Source organism: Pan troglodytes, chromosome 19 (assembly GCF_028858775.2).
Source record: "Pan troglodytes isolate AG18354 chromosome 19, NHGRI_mPanTro3-v2.0_pri, whole genome shotgun sequence".
In the NCBI taxonomy this organism is placed as follows: domain Eukaryota; kingdom Metazoa; phylum Chordata; class Mammalia; order Primates; family Hominidae; genus Pan; species Pan troglodytes.
In genome coordinates this window covers 23,932,982-23,950,311 of record NC_072417.2, presented here as the reverse complement: position 1 = coordinate 23,950,311, position 17,330 = coordinate 23,932,982, and the positions used below count along the sequence as shown (strand labels likewise).

The 17,330-nt window shown below is 50.6% G+C and overlaps 1 protein-coding gene across 2 annotated transcripts in view; it reads right to left on the bottom strand.

Annotated features, from left to right (window-relative positions):
- Positions 1–6,285: 6,285 nt before the first annotated feature.
- The window catches only part of PYY (peptide YY), a 69,767-nt gene continuing 58,722 nt past the window's right edge, over positions 6,286–17,330 (bottom strand). Inside the window, exons 3-7 of one of the 2 annotated variants that reach the window (XM_009432050.5) lie at positions 11,494–11,584; positions 7,399–7,524; positions 6,845–7,032; positions 6,664–6,738; positions 6,286–6,527 (exon numbers count right to left, since the gene is read on the bottom strand). In XM_009432050.5, the coding sequence (XP_009430325.2) occupies positions 6,503–6,527; positions 6,664–6,738; positions 6,845–7,032 (288 nt within the window). In that variant the 5' untranslated portion in view covers positions 7,399–7,524; positions 11,494–11,584 and the 3' untranslated portion in view covers positions 6,286–6,502. Of the gene's footprint in view, positions 6,739–6,844; positions 7,033–7,398; positions 7,525–11,493; positions 11,585–17,330 lie in introns of both variants that reach the window. The other variant, XM_016931718.4, reaches the window with a different exon arrangement.

Below are 17,330 nucleotides of genomic sequence, written 5' to 3'. Positions count from 1 at the left end.
GCATCCTGGCTGTCTAACCACAATCCCTGCTGCCTTCAGTTAATCAACCAGTGAGTGGTCATTCATTGCACATCTGTTCTGGGCCTCATGGGGGCAGCGGGAGGTGATGAAGAAGCAAGGGTTCTACAAAGAGGTCAAAGCTGCGTGAGGAGCCGGGGAATGGCTTGCTTTTTTTTTTTTTTTTTTTTTTTTTTTAAGACGGGCTCTCACTCTGTCACCCAGGCTGGAGTGCAGTGGCATGATCATTGCTCACTACAGCGATGTCTCATGGGCTCAAGGGATCCTCCCATCTCAGCTTCCCAAGTAGCTGGGACCAAAAGTGTGTGCCACCATGGCCTGCTATTTTTTTTTTTTTTATTTCTTGGAGAGATGGGCTCAAGCATCTACACACCTCAGCCTCCTAAAGTGCTGGGATTATAGCTGTGAGCCGTTGCACCTGGCCAGGATGGCTTTTTTTTGAAAGTGAGGACACGAAAGTTCAGAAAGGGGAAGAAACTGGCTGTGGTCTTGCAGCAAGCTGGCAGCCGTCCCTCACCTAGCCCTGCGCTTCAGAACCTTACTCACAGATCATCTTACAAATGCCTCTTTGCTACTTTGTGAGGGAGGCAGGAATTACTCTTCACCCTTATCAGATGAGAAAACCAAGGCCCAGTGAGGTAGCTGAGGCTGTCTAAGGTTACATGGGAGTCAGGAAGGGTCAAGACTAAACCCAGGTCCACATGGTTCCAGCCTGGCTTCATCCCTGTTTGCAGACCCCCCAGTCCCAACCTGCCACTGGCCAGAGCCTGGCCCAGCTCTTAGGCCAATGTCTTATTCCAAAATTAAATGGCAGCAGCAGAGGAAGGGATAGATTGGGAGGTAGCTGCCCCCAGATGCCAGGACCTATGCCCTGGAGAGACCCTTGGGCTGGGGATAGCTGTGACATGCACACACATACCTTGGGCCCCTTGTCTCACCCACTCTGAGCCAACTCAGGACCCAGTGGGGGCTCACTCCACTAATTTGGAGCCTGGGCTCTGCCTCCACTTCTCTCTGCCCTGGGAACTCCATCTGCCTCCAGGGCCTCCTGAAGACACGCAGGGAGAGTTCAGTATTTCTCCCTTCCTGTCTCCAGTGTCTGCAACAGCAAATCCTATCATTGCCGCTCCAAATTTTTCTCAAAGAGGAAGGCTTCTTTCTTGCTGAAATAGAAACTAAACCAAGCTACATAATACAGTTTGAGAACAGCCTGGCCAACGTGATGAAACCCCATCTGTACTGAAAATACAAAAAATTAGCCAGGCATGGTGGTAGGTGCCTGTAATCCCAGCTACTTGGGAGACTGAGGCAGGAGAATTGCTTGAACCTGGGAGGCAGATGTTGCAGTGAGCCGAGATGGCACCATTGCACTCCAGCCTGGGTGACAAGAGCAAGACTCCGTGTCAAAAAAAAAAAAAAGCAGTGTTGGGGAGGTAAACAGAGAGGGCAGGGCAGGAAGATTCCTGGAGGAAATGAGGCCTGAAGTGGCACTGAAGGCTGGGGGCAGGGGAAATGCTGTTTCACAGAAGCAGGGCTCTGTGGCAGTGGGACTGAGCACTTTAGGGGCGCACACTGAGAAACTGCGGGAAATGCCACCAAAGGAGGAAGGGGTGTTATGAAAAGCCTGAGTTTCTGGCAGAGAGTTTAGATTTCACGTTTAGTAGAAACAGAACTGCTTCAGGGTGAGATATCTTACCTCTGCCCCTCACTCTATGGCCTCCTGCAAGCCTCTCTCCCTGTCCGCCTTGGGATTCTCATTGCTTCAATGAAGAGATAGGCCCAGATGATTTCTAGATGATATTCAAAGGACATCACGTTCCTAGCAGATAACGTTAGGTGCCCAAATATCCACATTCTCCTTTCATCATCAAAGACTTTGAGATGGTACATATGTAGGTTTGTTATATAATAAAAAGATAATCTGGCTGGGAGCGGTGGCTCACACCTCCAATTCCAGCACTTTGGGAGGCCGAAGCGGGTGGATCACCTGAGGTCAGGAGTTCAAGACCAGCCTGCCCAACACGGTGAAATCCTGTCTCTACTAAAAATACAAAATTAGCTGGGCCGTGGTGGTGTGCGCCTGTAATCCAGCCTCCTCGGGAGGCTGAGGCAGGAGAATCACTTGAACCCAGGAGGGGGAGGTTGCAGTGAGCCGAGATTGTGCCATTACACTCCAGCCTGGGCAACAAGAGCAAAACTCTGTCTCAAAAAAAAAAAAAAAAAAATCCATTTATAAATTTAAAAAAATTTTAAAAACAAAGAGCTTAAGATGAGCACACAGCCACTCAGCTAAACACATCTCATAGGTTGTCTTTGCAGCTAAGTGAGGCCATGAGACCAGGCTTTAGCCAATGGGCTGAGAGTTAAAGTGATTTTTGCCATTCTGTTTTTAGGAATGGATGTGCCTGCCTATGGCAGATTATATTTTTCAAAGATGACAAAAAAAAATCTCCTATCTCATGTAATTCTACAGTGGGGTCTGTGTCCCCTCTTCTTGAATGTGAATGCACTTGTGACTGCTTTGACCAACAGAATATGGGATATGATGCCTTATCTCCTGAGGCTGGGTCACAAAAATGATTGTCATGAGTTAAATTGTGCCCCCCCTGAAATTCATATGTTCTAATTCATAAGTCCTAACTCCCAGTACTTCAGAATGTGACCTTATTTAGAAAAGGGGTCTTTGCAGATGTAATTAGTTAAAATGAGGTTGCCAGGCGCGGTGGCTCACGCCTGAAATCCCAGCACTTTGGGAGGCCAAGGCGGGCGGATCACAAGGTCAGGAGTTTGAGATCAACCTGGCCAACATAGTGAAACCCCATCTGCACTAAAAATACAAAAATTAGCCGGGTGTGGTGGCGCATGCCCGTAGTCTCAGCTACTCCAGAGCCTGAGGCAGGAGAATCGCTTGAACCCGCGAGGCGGAGGTTGTCATGAGCCTAGATCATGCCACTGCACTCCAGCCTGGGCGACAGAGCGAGACTCCATCTCAAAAAAAAAAAAAAAAATGATGAGGTCATACTACAGTGTGTGAACCCCTAATCCTATAGGACTGTTCTCCTTTGAAAAGGGGAAATTCAGACACAGAAACAGCCATGCAAAGAGGGAAGATGATGTGAAGAGGCACAGCTCAGACACCCATCTTCAAGGCAAGGAGAGAGGCCTGGAACAGATCAGAAGGAATCAACCTGCCAACTCCTTCATTTCAGACTGCTAGCCACAGGAACCGTTGTTTAAACCACCCAGTCTGTGATTCTTTGTTATGGCAGCCCTAGCAAACTAACCAGCAATGCCATCTTCATCTGATTCTCTTTAAATACTCCAAGCAGGAGACCAGTTACCATTTAAGTCCAACTACCCCAAGAATATCAGGCTGGAGAGGCCACATGTAGGTACAATGGTCAACAGCCCCGGCTGAACTCAACAGCCAGCACTAGCATGCGAATGAGCCTTCTCAGGCATCAGCCCAGTGGATCCTTAACCGCAACCCTGCCAACCTCTGATAGTATCCGCATGTGAGACTCAAAGCAAGAACTGCCAGGGGGAGCACTTCCTGATCCTGACCCACAAAATCCTGAGTGATGTACAATGGTTGCTTGAAGCTGCCAAGTTTTAGGGTAACTTATTATACAACATAGTAACCAGAGTGCTTACCTTCCCCTTCCCCTCCTTGCCACTGGCCGGAACACAGATGAGGCCATGGTGGGCTGTCTTCAGTCCTGTAAATGACATAGATGAGGGCATGGGGAAGCCACAAACGAGGAGCCTGGGCTCTTGGATGCCCTCATGGAGCACAACTGCCAACTCCCCAGATGCCACTCACATTTCATGCAAGAGAAATAAATTTCCATCTTGTTTAAGCCACTGTTAATTCCACCTGTTTTTTTTTAAGCCAAATCAATATCCTAGTAATATGATATATGTAAAACAAACAGCTCAGTGTCTCGCACATAAATAAGTGCTTTTTGGAAAAAATAATTATTGCTATTGTCATTATTATAATACTAATAATAATTATTAATAATGTTATTACCCTAAACTGCTCAACACTCCTCAAAATGAACATGAGGTGGACCCATGTCACTGATGGTCAATGAGACATGTCAAGCTGGGCAGAAATTGTCTGTGGTCATGCCTAATTCATACCAGGTCTCTCTTCCATCCGCCTTAAACTGACTATAGCTCTCCCAGGCAGACCAATAGACAGGGGATCATGGACACCAACACACAGACACGTCCTCCCACTTCCCACCCACACAATGAACCAAAGCTCAGGGCAGCCACTGTGTGCTCTCGTCCCACCTGTCCTGTTGCAGGAGAGAAGACAGGAAGCAAAATAGGATGGAAAGTGGGTCTAAGATAATGAGTGGGGAGAGGGAGTCAAAGAAACTAACTCCATCCCCAAGAAATCAGGCAAGGCTTCCAGGAGGAGGTGACCACTATCCTGAGAGTATCTTCCAGGCTTAAGAGAGGGAGAGGGCTCTGCAAGGAGGTAAAGTGGCCTGGGCAAAGGCGCAGAGCATCAGAATCCACATAGCCAGTGACCTCCACCTGCCTCCTCTGCCTCATCCTTTCAGCTCTACCTCCAGGGAGGCTGGAGGGCAGCACAGGGGAGGGTGGGTGTCAGAGCCCTGTGGCCCCCAGGGACCTGTGTCCAAGCAGGGAACTTCTCTGCAGCTATGGCAGAGTCAGCTTTAGAGTCTTCTCTCCTTCCAGAACCATTGCACTGCAAATACTCCTTAAAAACCCTGATCCAGCCCAGGCGCGGTGGCTCACGCCTGTAATCCCAGCACTTTGGGAGGCCGAGGCAGGCAGATCACGAGGTCAGGAGATTGAGACCATCCTGGCCAACATGGTGAAACCCTGTCTCTACCAAAAATACAAAAATTAGCTAGGTGTGATGGTGAGAACCTGTAGTCCCAGCTACTCGGGAGGCTGAGGCAGGAGAATCACTTGGACCCAGGAGGTGGAGGTTGCAGTGAGTCAAGATCGCACCACTGCACTCCAGCCTGGGCGACAAAAGCAAAAACTCCATCTCTAAAACAAAAAACAAAAACAAAACAAAACAAAAAAACCCTGATCCGCTGCAAGGATGCCCCCAGCCTTCCTGTCGTTTTTCCCCTCTCTGGGTCACAGGCTTTGACCTCAACCTGATTTCCCCCCTCATCTCCTAGTGCCCTGCTTCAGATTTGGGCAGGTCTTGCTGAACTGGAGTCCCAGAAGAGAGCCCACAGATACAGGAGGCTGTGTCCCAGGAAGGAGACATAGGCCCTTCCTTCTTGAGGCCCCAGGAGGGAGACAGGACACAGAGACATAGAACTCTCAGTGAACAGAGCAGAGGCCCTGAGAGCTGGGCAGTTAGAGAGGGCAGGAAGAGTGCAATTGGGCAATCAAGGCAAGCTTCTTGGAGGAAAGGGGCAGGGAAGGGTGGATGTCAGGGGAGATCAGTCTGCAGGCAGGCTCTGGAATAGGTACAGAGTGGTTAAGGATTCGAGTTGGATTCCAGTTTAAACATCCACAGAGCCTTTAGGCTTCAGTAGCTAGTCCGGGGGAGGGGGGTACATGGAGGGTGTCCCTATGGCCTTGTCACTAAGAAAGAACAGTTTGTGACTTATCCACTGCGTGTGAATTCAGCGAGATGAGGGAGGGAGGTTTCTTAGGGATAGGGCAGCCTCCACACTCCCATTGCTCCTCTACTCAGGGAAAGGGGGACGGTAGAAATGGCCTGCCTCTCCGGCCAGCACACGTACAGCCATCTCACCCCCACACGGCTCTTCCTCCACAGCCCCATTTTGGATTACACTTCACCTCCAGCCACTCCAGCCCTGGGCCCTAGTAATACAGCTCCTGGGGAAACGCCCCGGGGTGTTGGTGCCCGACTCGTCCCCCAGCCGTCTTCGGCTTCACGGGGGGGGGGTGGGGGAGGGACAGCCCTGACCCCATCTGCTCTCCTAGGCTGCCTAGCAGGCTCCTGTCGCCGCTCCCCGCCCCTTCTTCCAGAGCTCCATCCACTCCTGCCCCCACTCGACCAGAGTTCCTTCCACAGCAGTTCCTGGCCTGGGCGCTGTCCAGCTCCAGGCTGGGTGGTCGAATCTTCCCTGGGCTCTGAGCAGAGGGAACTCCGCAGCCCGCCCCAGCCTTGTCCTGGGGCGCCTCTGTCCAAGTCGGTTTTCTCTTCCCTGGCCCCCACGCCTCCACCCTCCACTTCTACGGGATGCCACCTCCACGAAGGAGAAAGGAAAGGAAATACAAAGGCATACATTCCGTTTCTGTGGAATTTGCTCTTTATTTTGGGACCACGGAAGGACCACACACAGCCCTCCAGCCCAGGGGGCGGGGGCACCGAGACGCGGGCGGAGGGCCGCACCCGAACCCTGCCCAGACGCCGCAGTCGGGAGGCGGAATCCGGGTTTCTGGGGTCGGGAGTGCGTATGCAAATGACGTGGGCGTGGTTAGCAGATCTCCCAGGAGGCCTCAGGGGTCCTCACCACAGGTCTGGGCCCTCCGACCTGCGGAAGCGAAGGGGAAGGAATTGGATCTAGGGAGGCGAGCCTGGGAGACGTCGTTAAGTGATGTTGCCAGGGTAGGGCCAGGCCGCGCTCTCGGAGGCAGGATGTGTGGTAACGGGGGCGCTTTTACCGCGACCTGACAGGGCGGTCCTCGCCGTCGGGGAAGAACGTTTTGGAAAGAAGCGTGTCCGGGCCGTCTCTTTTCCCATACCTGGGGGCGGGGAAGGGAAGAGCGTGGTCAGGTCTGGCCACGCCCCCAGGTGGAGCGGGACCGCAGGGTGAGAGCCCCAGGGGTCCCGCTCCGCGCCTGCGCTCACCGCTGCCGGGTGACCAGGTTGAGGTAGTGGCGCAGGGAGGCGTAGTAGCGGTTCAGCTCCTCCGGGGAGGCGTCTTCGCCGGGAGCCTCGGGTTTGATGGGATAGGCGTCGACCAGCGCCCCCAGGCAGACGAGCAGGGCCAGAAGCACTGTGGTCAAGGCGGGCCACGGCCTGCGCACGAACACCATCTGGGAAGGCGACATTGGGACGTGGGTCATTCCAAGCCTCGACCCTACACGGCGGGAGGCTGCGGCTGCCGTCGGGGCCGCGCTCCGACGCTCTCCCTGGGGCTGGTACCGGACCAAGGCTCAGCCACCGGGCTTGCTGTGTGTTCTTGGGCACTGCACCGTCTCCTGACTCAGTTTCCTCATGTCAGAGGAGCATAAGCCCTGCCTGCCTCCCCACCCCTACCCCCGCTGCTGGCCTCCTTCCCACCTCCGATGGCCCCCTCCAATCCAGTTTCCTACCACTCACCTCCAGCTTCCACCATCCCAGCCTCAGTTTCCCCACAAAACAGCCTGGGTTTCCCCAGGCTTGAGCCCCCAGCCACTCACAGCGATAGCTTGTGAAGCAGACGAGCAGAAGGTGGAAGGCGAGGGAAGTCCCAAGGGCTGCACTGCCGCAGGTCAAGCTGAGACCTCCTCTGCTCAGCGCTTTCCTTGTGGGGCTTATATCCCCGCCTGGAAAGGGAGGGGGAGTCCCAGGGGGAGGGGGAGCCAGCAGGGGGTGGGCCCTTCTTCCTCCCTCCCTCCACCCTCGCCAGATCGCTGAGCTTATACCCAGCCAGTGCGTGATGTCTCCACCTCGCAGGAGCTGAGGGGGCAGTTGCCATGCTCAGATTCGTGGTCTCACTGGATGGGGTACCCAGCCTGAACCCCATGTTCACCCCACAGCCCCCCAGTGGCAGGTCTAGCCTCCTGAGGAAGTGAAGCGGTTGGATCTAGACTCCTGGGGCAGCCCCTAGGACCAGGGTTGAGATTCTATCTTCCCTAGCCTGTCCGTGGATGGGAGTTGGGGGTGGGAGGGTGGACACATTCCCTCCAGTCCGTGGGATGTGTGACCACTCTTTCCAAAAGACAACCCTTTTCAGCCTCTGTTCAGTAATACCTTGGAGAAGGGCTGAGGAATGACAGGACCTTTTGGGGAAAGTCTTTCTCCTGGAGGCAGGGTGGGAGCACCTGACCTTGGCTCCTGACCTGCAGTTTATGGTGTCTTGGGGAGAGGCCTCTCTGAACACTCCATTATGTCCTCTCTCTATTAAAGAGTTGGAAAAGAGGCAGGAGGAGGCAGAAACCAATCCCCCCGCCAGAAGCAGCTGAGTCGGCCACCTGTGTATCCAGACTGGCACACACAGACCCTAGTCCAGCCATGTGTGGTATAGAGCCCCCTCCCAAGGCAGAGTGTCTCCACCCCTATGCAGGTGTCATTCAGAGCACTGGTGTCTTCTGGGCCTGAGTGATGCCAAGGCTTCCCAGGCACATGCCACTGTCCCCAGCCCATGGCAGTCTCCACTGGGCTCTAAGCCCAGATCCTTTGAAGGAAAGGACTCGTGTTTATTAAGCACCTACTATGCACCGGGTAGTGCATAATTTCGGGCATCACAAGACGATGAGCTGAGTTTATCTCCATTTTCCAGCTGAGGAAACTGAAGCCCTGGGAGGTGATGGAGCAGCCAAGCTCACCCACGATTCAAACAGGAAAAGCAGGGTGAGGCAGAACCCAGGAAGAGGACCTCTCAATTGTGAGGGGCAGAAAGGCTCAGCACCTGGAGTAGCCATTGGGGCGCCAGAGGCAGGCCTGGGAGCAGGGACCCGAAGACTAAGTCTAGGGCCCACACCCACTCTGAGAGGCGGAGTAGGGGAAGGACCTTCAGACTGCCAACCCCCTCAAACCCACCTGCCCAGGAGGAGAAAGGGCTGTGGGAAGGTCTGCCCATAAAGCCCTTCCAGCTTCCTCTCCCTGGCCTCGCCAGACCTCCAGTACTTCCAGATGTCCCATCAGCCCATAGGGACTGATGGGGCCAACTTGTCCAGGCCCTTGGTTCTGAGCCAGCCCCTCCAGCCCCAGGACAGATGGCTGTGGGCGCTATTTTTAGAGCTCTCCTGAGATGGGGAGTTCAGGGCTCTCTGTCACCATTTTATGGGTTCAATCACCTGCATTCTCCGGAAATGGCTCCTTATCAGCCAGTCAGGCCCCATGGGACTCCACATCCCAGGAAACACCAGGGTGCCCTGCTGAGCATGGGGGTGGAAGAGGACACCAGGACTAGGGGACGTAGATCCTGCCCTTGGAGGGAGGAGAAAAATCATTCTTCTTAGGGAGCCCTCATCCAGGGGGCAAGACACACCCCTGCCCTTCAAGAACCCCAGTCTCAAAGGAGAGATATGGCCATGTCATAGGGGAGCCCCAGTATGAGCGGTTCCCAGAACAGATACAGAGAGACAGAGACAGCCTTTGTCCTGTTTGGAGGGGAGACAGCAGAAATCAAATAATTCCATTCCTCCATGGAAAGACAAAAGACAGGTGCTCACCCTAGGATGGAGGGGGCAGTGGGGGCTGGTTAGGACATCTGTGATCCCAGGGATCAGGGCCTAGAGAAGGACCCTGCAGGCTAACGGGGGCAAGGATACCAGAGAGTAGGGGGCTATTTGCTCTTCTGACCCTGCGGCGGCACTAACCGTGGTGCTGGTAGGGGATTTCTAGTGCACCGATTCTGGACAGAGACGAAGGAAACTGTGAGATGGCCATGGGGAATCTGACATCCCTGGAACCCTGTCATGTCTTGGGGAATGTGGGGTCCAAGGACAGATGGGAAGAGAGGAGAGACACTGTAGAAGCTAGAGGGCATGGGGTGGCCTGAATTCGGGCTGCAACCTCTGAAGAAGTCACTTCCTCATTTATAGCCAAGTAAATGGGCCCCTAGGTGGTCTCAGTGTGGACCAGGAGCCAGCCGCACATCCCCGCAAACCCTCTCTATCCATCATACCCCCACCCTCCAATCTCACTCCCCAATTACAGGGCAAGCTGATGGGTTCATTAATCACCGCCTCCTCATCGAAGAGCTTATTAACTTGTTGATTAGCGGGGAAGAGGTCTCAGCCCTCGACCAATGGGCTCAGCCACCCCCTCATCCACACACCCACACCCATCATTGCTGCATGACTCAGTGGCCATGAGACATGTCTAGGGTGTGAGGGGGGAAACTTCAGAAACAATTGTTTTTGTAGAAGTGAGACCAGGACTTGCCTCCAGTTTGTCCTTGAAGGGTAGGGGACAGAATCAAAGGGGAGGGGACAGAATCAAAGGGCTCCTTTGGTCCCCATTCTGAGAGCACCTGGCAAGGCCACCCCAAGTCAGGAAGACCATGGACCTGGACCCCAGCCAACAATTCTCCTTGTCCAGTGGGCTCAAGGGCCACTCATCAAGATGGTGTGGCCTCTGCCATTCATCCCCAGAGGCTTAGAATTCTGTACCCCATCACCCACCTGCCTGTACCCACTCCCCACACACAAGGCCTCTCTTTGATCACCATGCACTGTGCGGCACTGCTCCACTGCTTTCCACCCTCAGGCATTTCCTCATGCCCAGGGTCCTACAGACAGCAGGTTGTCATACAGCAAGTGTAATTCAGGCCAGGCGTGGTGGCTCACACCTGTAATCCCAGCACTTTGGGAGGCCAAGGTGAGTGGATCACGAGGTCAGGAGTTCAAGACCAGCCTGGCCAACATGATGAAACCCCATCTGTACTACAAATACAAAAATTAGTCAGGCGTCGTGGCGCGTGCCTGTAGTCCCAGCTACTCTGGAGGCTGAAGCAGGAGAATTGCTTGAATCCAGGAGGCAGAGGTTGCAGTGAGCCAAGATCGCGCCACTGTACTCCAGCCTGAGCGACAGAGTGAAACTGTCTCAAAAAAAAAAAAAAAAAGTAATTCAATCCTCATTCAACAAGCACTTATTAAGTCCCTGCTGTGTGCCAGGCACTGATCTAGGCACTGGGATAGAGTAGTGAACAAACAGGCAAAATCCTTGCCCTTATAGAGCTCACATTCTAGTGACAGGAAATAGAAAATAAATAAATAAGCATGGAGGCTGGGTGCAGTGGCTCACGCCTGTAATCCCAGCACTTTGGGAGGCCAAGGCAGGTGGATCATCTGAGGCCAGGAGTTCAAGACCAGCCTGGTCAACATGGTGAAACCCCGTCTCTACTAAAACTACAAAAATTAGCCAAGCGCAGTGGCGGGCGCCTGTAATCCAGCCACTTAGGAGGCTATGGCATGAGAATCACTTGAATCCAGGAGGCAGAGGTTGCAGTGAGCCGAGATGGTGCCACTGCACTCCAGCCTTGGTGACAGAGTGAGAATCTGTCTCAAATAAATGAATAAATACATAAATAAATAAATAAGCATGGAATATGTCTGATAAGTGCTATAGAGAAAAATCAGAGCCGGGTGTAGTGGCTCATGTCTTTCCCAGTGCGCTGGGAGACCACGTTGGAGGATCGCTCACTTGAGCCCAGGAAGGAAGTGAGGAAGCAAACCATGAAGCTACCTTGAGAAGAGCAGGGGGTGGGTTTAGGAAACAGCGATGCCAAGAAGTAAGGGATTTTCACTTTTTATGGTAGGAGCTCTCCTAGGAGCTCTCCCTCTTACCTGAAGCTTCTGCAAAACACAGTAACAGATACTTGTGGTGTGCTGCGTGCCCAAGGCTCAGGCTTCGCTCTAGAACAGAGGTAGGCCAACTCTGTAAAGGAGCAGATAGTAAATATTTTAGGCTTTGTGGTCCATAGAGTTTCTGTTGACACCGTTAGGTTCATCCACTGTAGCTGGAAAGCAGCCACTGAATACACCAAAAAAAAAAAAAAAAAAAAAAAAAGGGCATGGTAGTGCTTCAGCAAATCTTTACTTACACACATTAAAGTTTGAATTTTATATAATTTTCATGTCATAAAATTTTTTTAGTTTATTTCAACTGTTTACAGATTCAACCACTTTAAAAGCCATTCTTTTTATTATTATTGAGCTCAAGGGATCCTTCGGCCTCAGCCACCCAAAATGCTGAGATTATAGGTGTGAGTCACTGTGCCTGACCTAAAAGGCATTTTTTTTTTTTTTTGAGACGGAGTCTTGCTGTGTCACCCAGGCTGGAGTGCAGCAGCATGATCTCAGCTCACTGCAACCTCTGCCTTCCTTCAAGAGATTCTCCTGCCTCAACCTCCCAAGTAGCTGGAATTACAGGCACATGCCACCACGCCTGGCTAATTTTTGTATTTTTAGTAGAGATGGGGTTTCACCATGTTGGCCAGGCTGGTCTCGAACTCCCAGCCTCAAGTGATCCGCCTGCCTTGGCCTCCCAAAGTGCTGGGATTACGAGTGTGAGCCACCACACCCGGCCCCTAAAAGGCATTTTAACCCATAGAATGTACAAAAACAGGCCCACGGGGCCGTAGTTTGCTGACCCCTGGTCTAGAAAAGCAAGAATTCAGCTACCTCTGGGTTGAGTTGCCTTTTGGTTGGATGTGTCCCTAGCCTGTTTATGCCAGGTGTATGTGTCATTGTAATCATATAATTGAATTAAATATTATATAAACTGATGAAATATGAGTGCATAAAGAATTGTTTCTTTGCAAACTACGTTAAATGCTTTGGAAGTAATACACAAAGAGATTTGCTGACATGTTGAATTAGATGTGAAAGATAAACCATTAAGGGAAAATCCTAAAAATCTAGACGTGTGCTACATCAGATTGCTTCACAAGTGTCTTTAAGTTTAAAGAAACTGGAAATAACAGGTGACAAATTATAGGATTGTGGGTGTGATTTATGCAAGAAAGTCAAAGGGTAATTTGAGTCAAGACACCCAAAGAAAAATTTGTGCCTCAATGTGAATTTTGTGTTTGAAATCAAAACAAAGTGACTAAGACCTGTATGTGTCTTTATGATTGCCCATTTAAGCTGACTTTTTCAAAACACTGGTCAATGACTCAGACCTGTTTATATCAAAACAAGGGCTTCTCTAGTACTTTATATATTTCCAATATAGTTTGAATGTTTAAAGGGTATTTCTATTTAATGGCTTAAATAACAACCAAAGAATTTTTGAAAACCAATAAAAATAGGCTGGGTGCAGTGGCTCATGCCTGTAATCCCCACACTTTGGGAGACCAAGGCGGGCAGATCACCTGAAGCCAGGAGTTTGAGACCAGCCTGGCCATGTCGAAACCCTGTCTGTACTAAAAATACAAAAATTAGCCGGGTATGGTGGTGCATGCCTATAATCCCAGCTACTTGCGAGACTGAGGCAGGAGAATCACTTGAACCTGGGAGGCGGAGATTGTAATGAGCCAAGATCGCTCCACAGCGCTCCAGCCTGGGTGACAGAGCGAGACTACATCTCGAAAAGGAAAAAAAATAAAAATAAAAATAAAATGCTGGTGTGTGTTGCGAAGCCTGAAATTAGATACTGTGAGGGTCCCTGGGCGCCAGCCCCTGTGAGTTCTGCGCACATCCCCTCCACATGAATGCTCCTGTTCTCGGATGAGCTCCTGTTTGAATCCAAAACTTTTTCAAGGGCCCAACAGTCTCAAGAGGCCTGTGCTGCAGGTGCAGAAACTCAAGTCCTGAAAGAGGTATGGATTCAGGGAGAAACAGTTCTGACCTATGTCAGACACAGTCAGCTCCCTGATTCACCAGGCCCTTATGGACTTGTGTCTTTGTGGCTCCTGGCATCTGATGTGATACTGGCACGTGTGTGCTCCTAGGTTATTGAATCAGTCAGTCAACATGTGAACATATTAGCTAAGATATTCATGCACCCCCCGCCTTAATAGATACCAAATAGCGGTAGCTTAAATATCATAGATGTTTATTTCTCTCTCGTATGAGAGACCAAGCTGGTAGCCAGGGGATAGGGTGCCTCTGATCTACAAGGAGCCCAAACACCATCTATCTTGTTACTCCAAGATTATGCACCCATCTACGTGGTTTAAGAATGTTTGGCCGGGCGCGGTAGCTCACACCTGTAATCCCAGCACTTTGGGAGGCCAAGGCGGGTGGGTCACCTGAGATCAGGAGTTCTAGACCAGCCTGGCCAACATGGTGAAACCCCATCTCTACTAAAAATGCAAAAATTAGCCAGGCCTGGTGGCAGGTGCCTGTAATCCCAGCTACTCAGGTGGGCCGAGGCAGGAGAATCACTTGAACTGGGAGGCGGAGGTTGCAATGAACTGAGGCACTCCAGCCCGAGGGACAAGAGTGAGACTTTGTCTCAAAAAAAAAAAAAAAAAATATTCATTAGGCCAGACGCAGTGGCTCACGCCTGTAATCCCAGCACTTTGGGAGGCCAAGGTGGTGGATCACCTGAGGTCAGGAGTTGGAGACCAGCCTGGCCAACATGGTGAAACCCTGTCTCTACTAAAAATACAAAAAAATTAGTCAGGCATGGTGGCGGGTGCCTGTAATCCCAGCTACTCAGGAGACTGAGGCAGCAGAATTGCTTGAACCCAGGAGGCGGGGATTGCAGTGAGCTGAGATCATGCCACTGCACTCCAACCTGGGTGATAGAGCAAGACTCCGTCGCAAAAAAAAAAAAAAAAACGGTGTTCATTACCCCACATTCACATTCCAGGCCACAGGGATGAGAAACAAGGAAGTAGAGGGCAAGCATTTTGCCCTTTAAGAGTTTGGTATGGTAGAGGTCAGGTTCCTGGCCCACACCTGTAATCTCAGCACTTTGGGAGGCTGAGGCAGGAGGACACTTGAGCCCAGGAATTTGAGACCAGCCTGGGCAACATAACAGGATCCTGTCTCTACCCAAACAATAAAAAATAAATAAGCCTGGTATGGTGGTGCATGCCTGTAGTCACAGCTACTTGGGAGGCTGAGGTGGGAGGATCGCTTGAGCCTGAGGAGTCAGAGCTGCAGTGAGTTGTGATTGCTCCACTGCACTCCAGCCTGGGCAACAGAGCAAAACCCCATCTCAAAAAAAAAAAACAAACAAGCAAACCAAAAAAGCAAAGTCGGGGAGGAGGGAAAGTATCAGGAAGAATAGCTAATGGCTGCTGGGCTTAATACCTAGGTGATGGGATGATTTGTGCAGCAAACCACCATGGCACATATTTACCTATGTAACAAACTTGCACATCCTGTACATGTACCCCTCAATTTAAAAGTTGGAAATAAAGAGTATGATGAGGAAGCTGCATTGCTTCTTGTGCTCCTGTCCCATTGGCCAGAACTTAGTCACGTGGCCATGCCTAGCTAGAAGGCCCTTGGCCTCTGTTTTGCTCCATTTTCTTTTTCTTTTTACTTTTTTTGAGATGGAGTCTCGCTCTGTCACCCAAGCTGGAGTGCAGTGGCGCAATCTCAGCTCACTGCAACCTCCGCCTCCTGGGTTCAAGTGATTCTTGTGCCTCAGCCTCCCGAGTAGCTGGGATTACAGGCTCTTGCCACCACACCCGGCTAAGTTTTGTATTTTTAGTAGAGACAGGGTTTCCCCCATGTTGGCCAGGCTGGTCTTGAACTCCTGACCTCAGCCTCCCAAAGTGCTGAGATTATAGGCGTGAGCCACCGTGCCCGGCCTGTTTTATTCCATTTTCCCCAACCCTCATGTCAGCCCAATTTCTGTCTTCTCTGCCTCCAAACTCAGCTATCTCTTACCACAATGAAAGTGGCCTTCACCTCAGCATGCATCCTCCTCCTCCCTCAATCCCCTGCCTGGAAGTGGGAGCCTGTCACCCTACCTCACCCATCTTTTCCTTTCACTCTTTCCCATCAGTCTTAGGAAAGAGACCATAAATTGTTCCCCAGTACCTATTTTCCCCTTCTTCCCTTACAATAGAGTTTAGCTGAGTATATGGCTTCCCAGCTAATCACTACATTTCCCAGGCTCCCTTGCAGCCAAGTGACTTCTTGTGACTAAGTTCCGGCCAATGGATGTGAGCAAGAGTGATGTGTGCCACTCTCAAAATGTGCTATTAGAAGGAATGGGGGGGTACCCTCTCACTCCTCTATTTCCCCCCTTCCATGACCCTTAATGCAATGCCAAATGGAAATGTAAAAATGAGCCATTTTCCAGCTTTATTGAGGTATCATTAACCAATAAAATTTTATATACTTAAAGTGTACAATGTGATGATTTGATAATTTGATATATGTATACATTGTAAAATGATTACTGCAACCAAATTAACACATCCATCACCTCACATTGTTACTTTTTCTTCTGTGAGAATGCTTAAGATCTATACTCTATAGTACAGTATTATTAACTATTAACTATAGTCACCATGCTGTACAAAAAATGAGCCATTCTTGACCACGTGAATGAAGGAATCTTTTAGTCACAGGGGTGCCCTCAGACTGCCGGGACCAATTTGCCTGCATCACGTTGGAAGTGCCTGGGGCTTCCCCATTCCCCAGGGGCGGGTTTAACCAATGACTGATGAATTTAGGGGCATAAACACCTCAGTTTGCCTCTGATTTGTATGACTTGAGATGTAGTCAACAGGTGTTACCTGGAAAGTGCAATGGGCATTTTTTGGGGGGCGGCACACAGCTGCTGAAACAGCCATCACAGTAGCAGGCGAGGGCAAGGGCACCAATGCCCTCGTTCAAGTCTAAAGGGCCTGGAGAAGTTCTTGTCCCCTGAGCTCTCAGCACTGACCCGCCAGGGCTCCCTTATGGTACTGAACCCACAGATAAGCCACTAAGAGCAGGATCAAAATTAAGCAGCACAGAGATAAGAAAAGGGGGAGAAAGAGATCCAGATAAAAAGGGGAGAGAGGAACAGAGCCAGAAAAAGCTCAGACCAAAGCCACCGTCATTTTCACATTACGTGAAAACAATAAAAGGAAGAGATTTGTGAAGTTAGAAAAACTCTCTGGTGAAGCCTCCTTCTGAAAATTCAGGAAAGTTAGTTTCACATAAAAATTAGCAATGTAAAAGTATTAAGCTCAAATCCCATACAAAACTATTATGAGAAAAATAGCCCTGAGCTGGGCACGGTGGCTCATCCCTGTAATCCCAGCACTTTGGGAGGCTGAGGCAGGCGGATCACTTGAAGTCAGGAGTTCTAGACTACTCTGGCCAACATGGTGAAACCTCGTCTCTACTAAAAATACAAAAATTATCCAGGCGTGGTAGCACACACCTGTAATCCCAGCTACTCGGGAGGCTGAGACAGGAGAATCACTTGAACCCAGGAGGCGGAGGTTACAGCGAGCTGAGATCATGCCATTGCACTCCAGCCTGGGCAGCAGACTGAGACTCCATCTCAAAAAAAAAAAAAAAAGAAAGAAGGAAGGGAAGGAAGGAAGAAAGGAAAAGAAAGAAAGAAAGAAAGGAAGGAAGGAAGGAAGAAAGAAAGAAAGGAAGAAAGAAAAAGAAAAGAGAGAACAGAGAGAAAAGAAAGAAAAAGAGAAAAATAGCCCTGACCAGGTGCAGTGGCTCACGCCTGTAATCCCCCAACACTTTGGGAAGCCGAGGTGGGT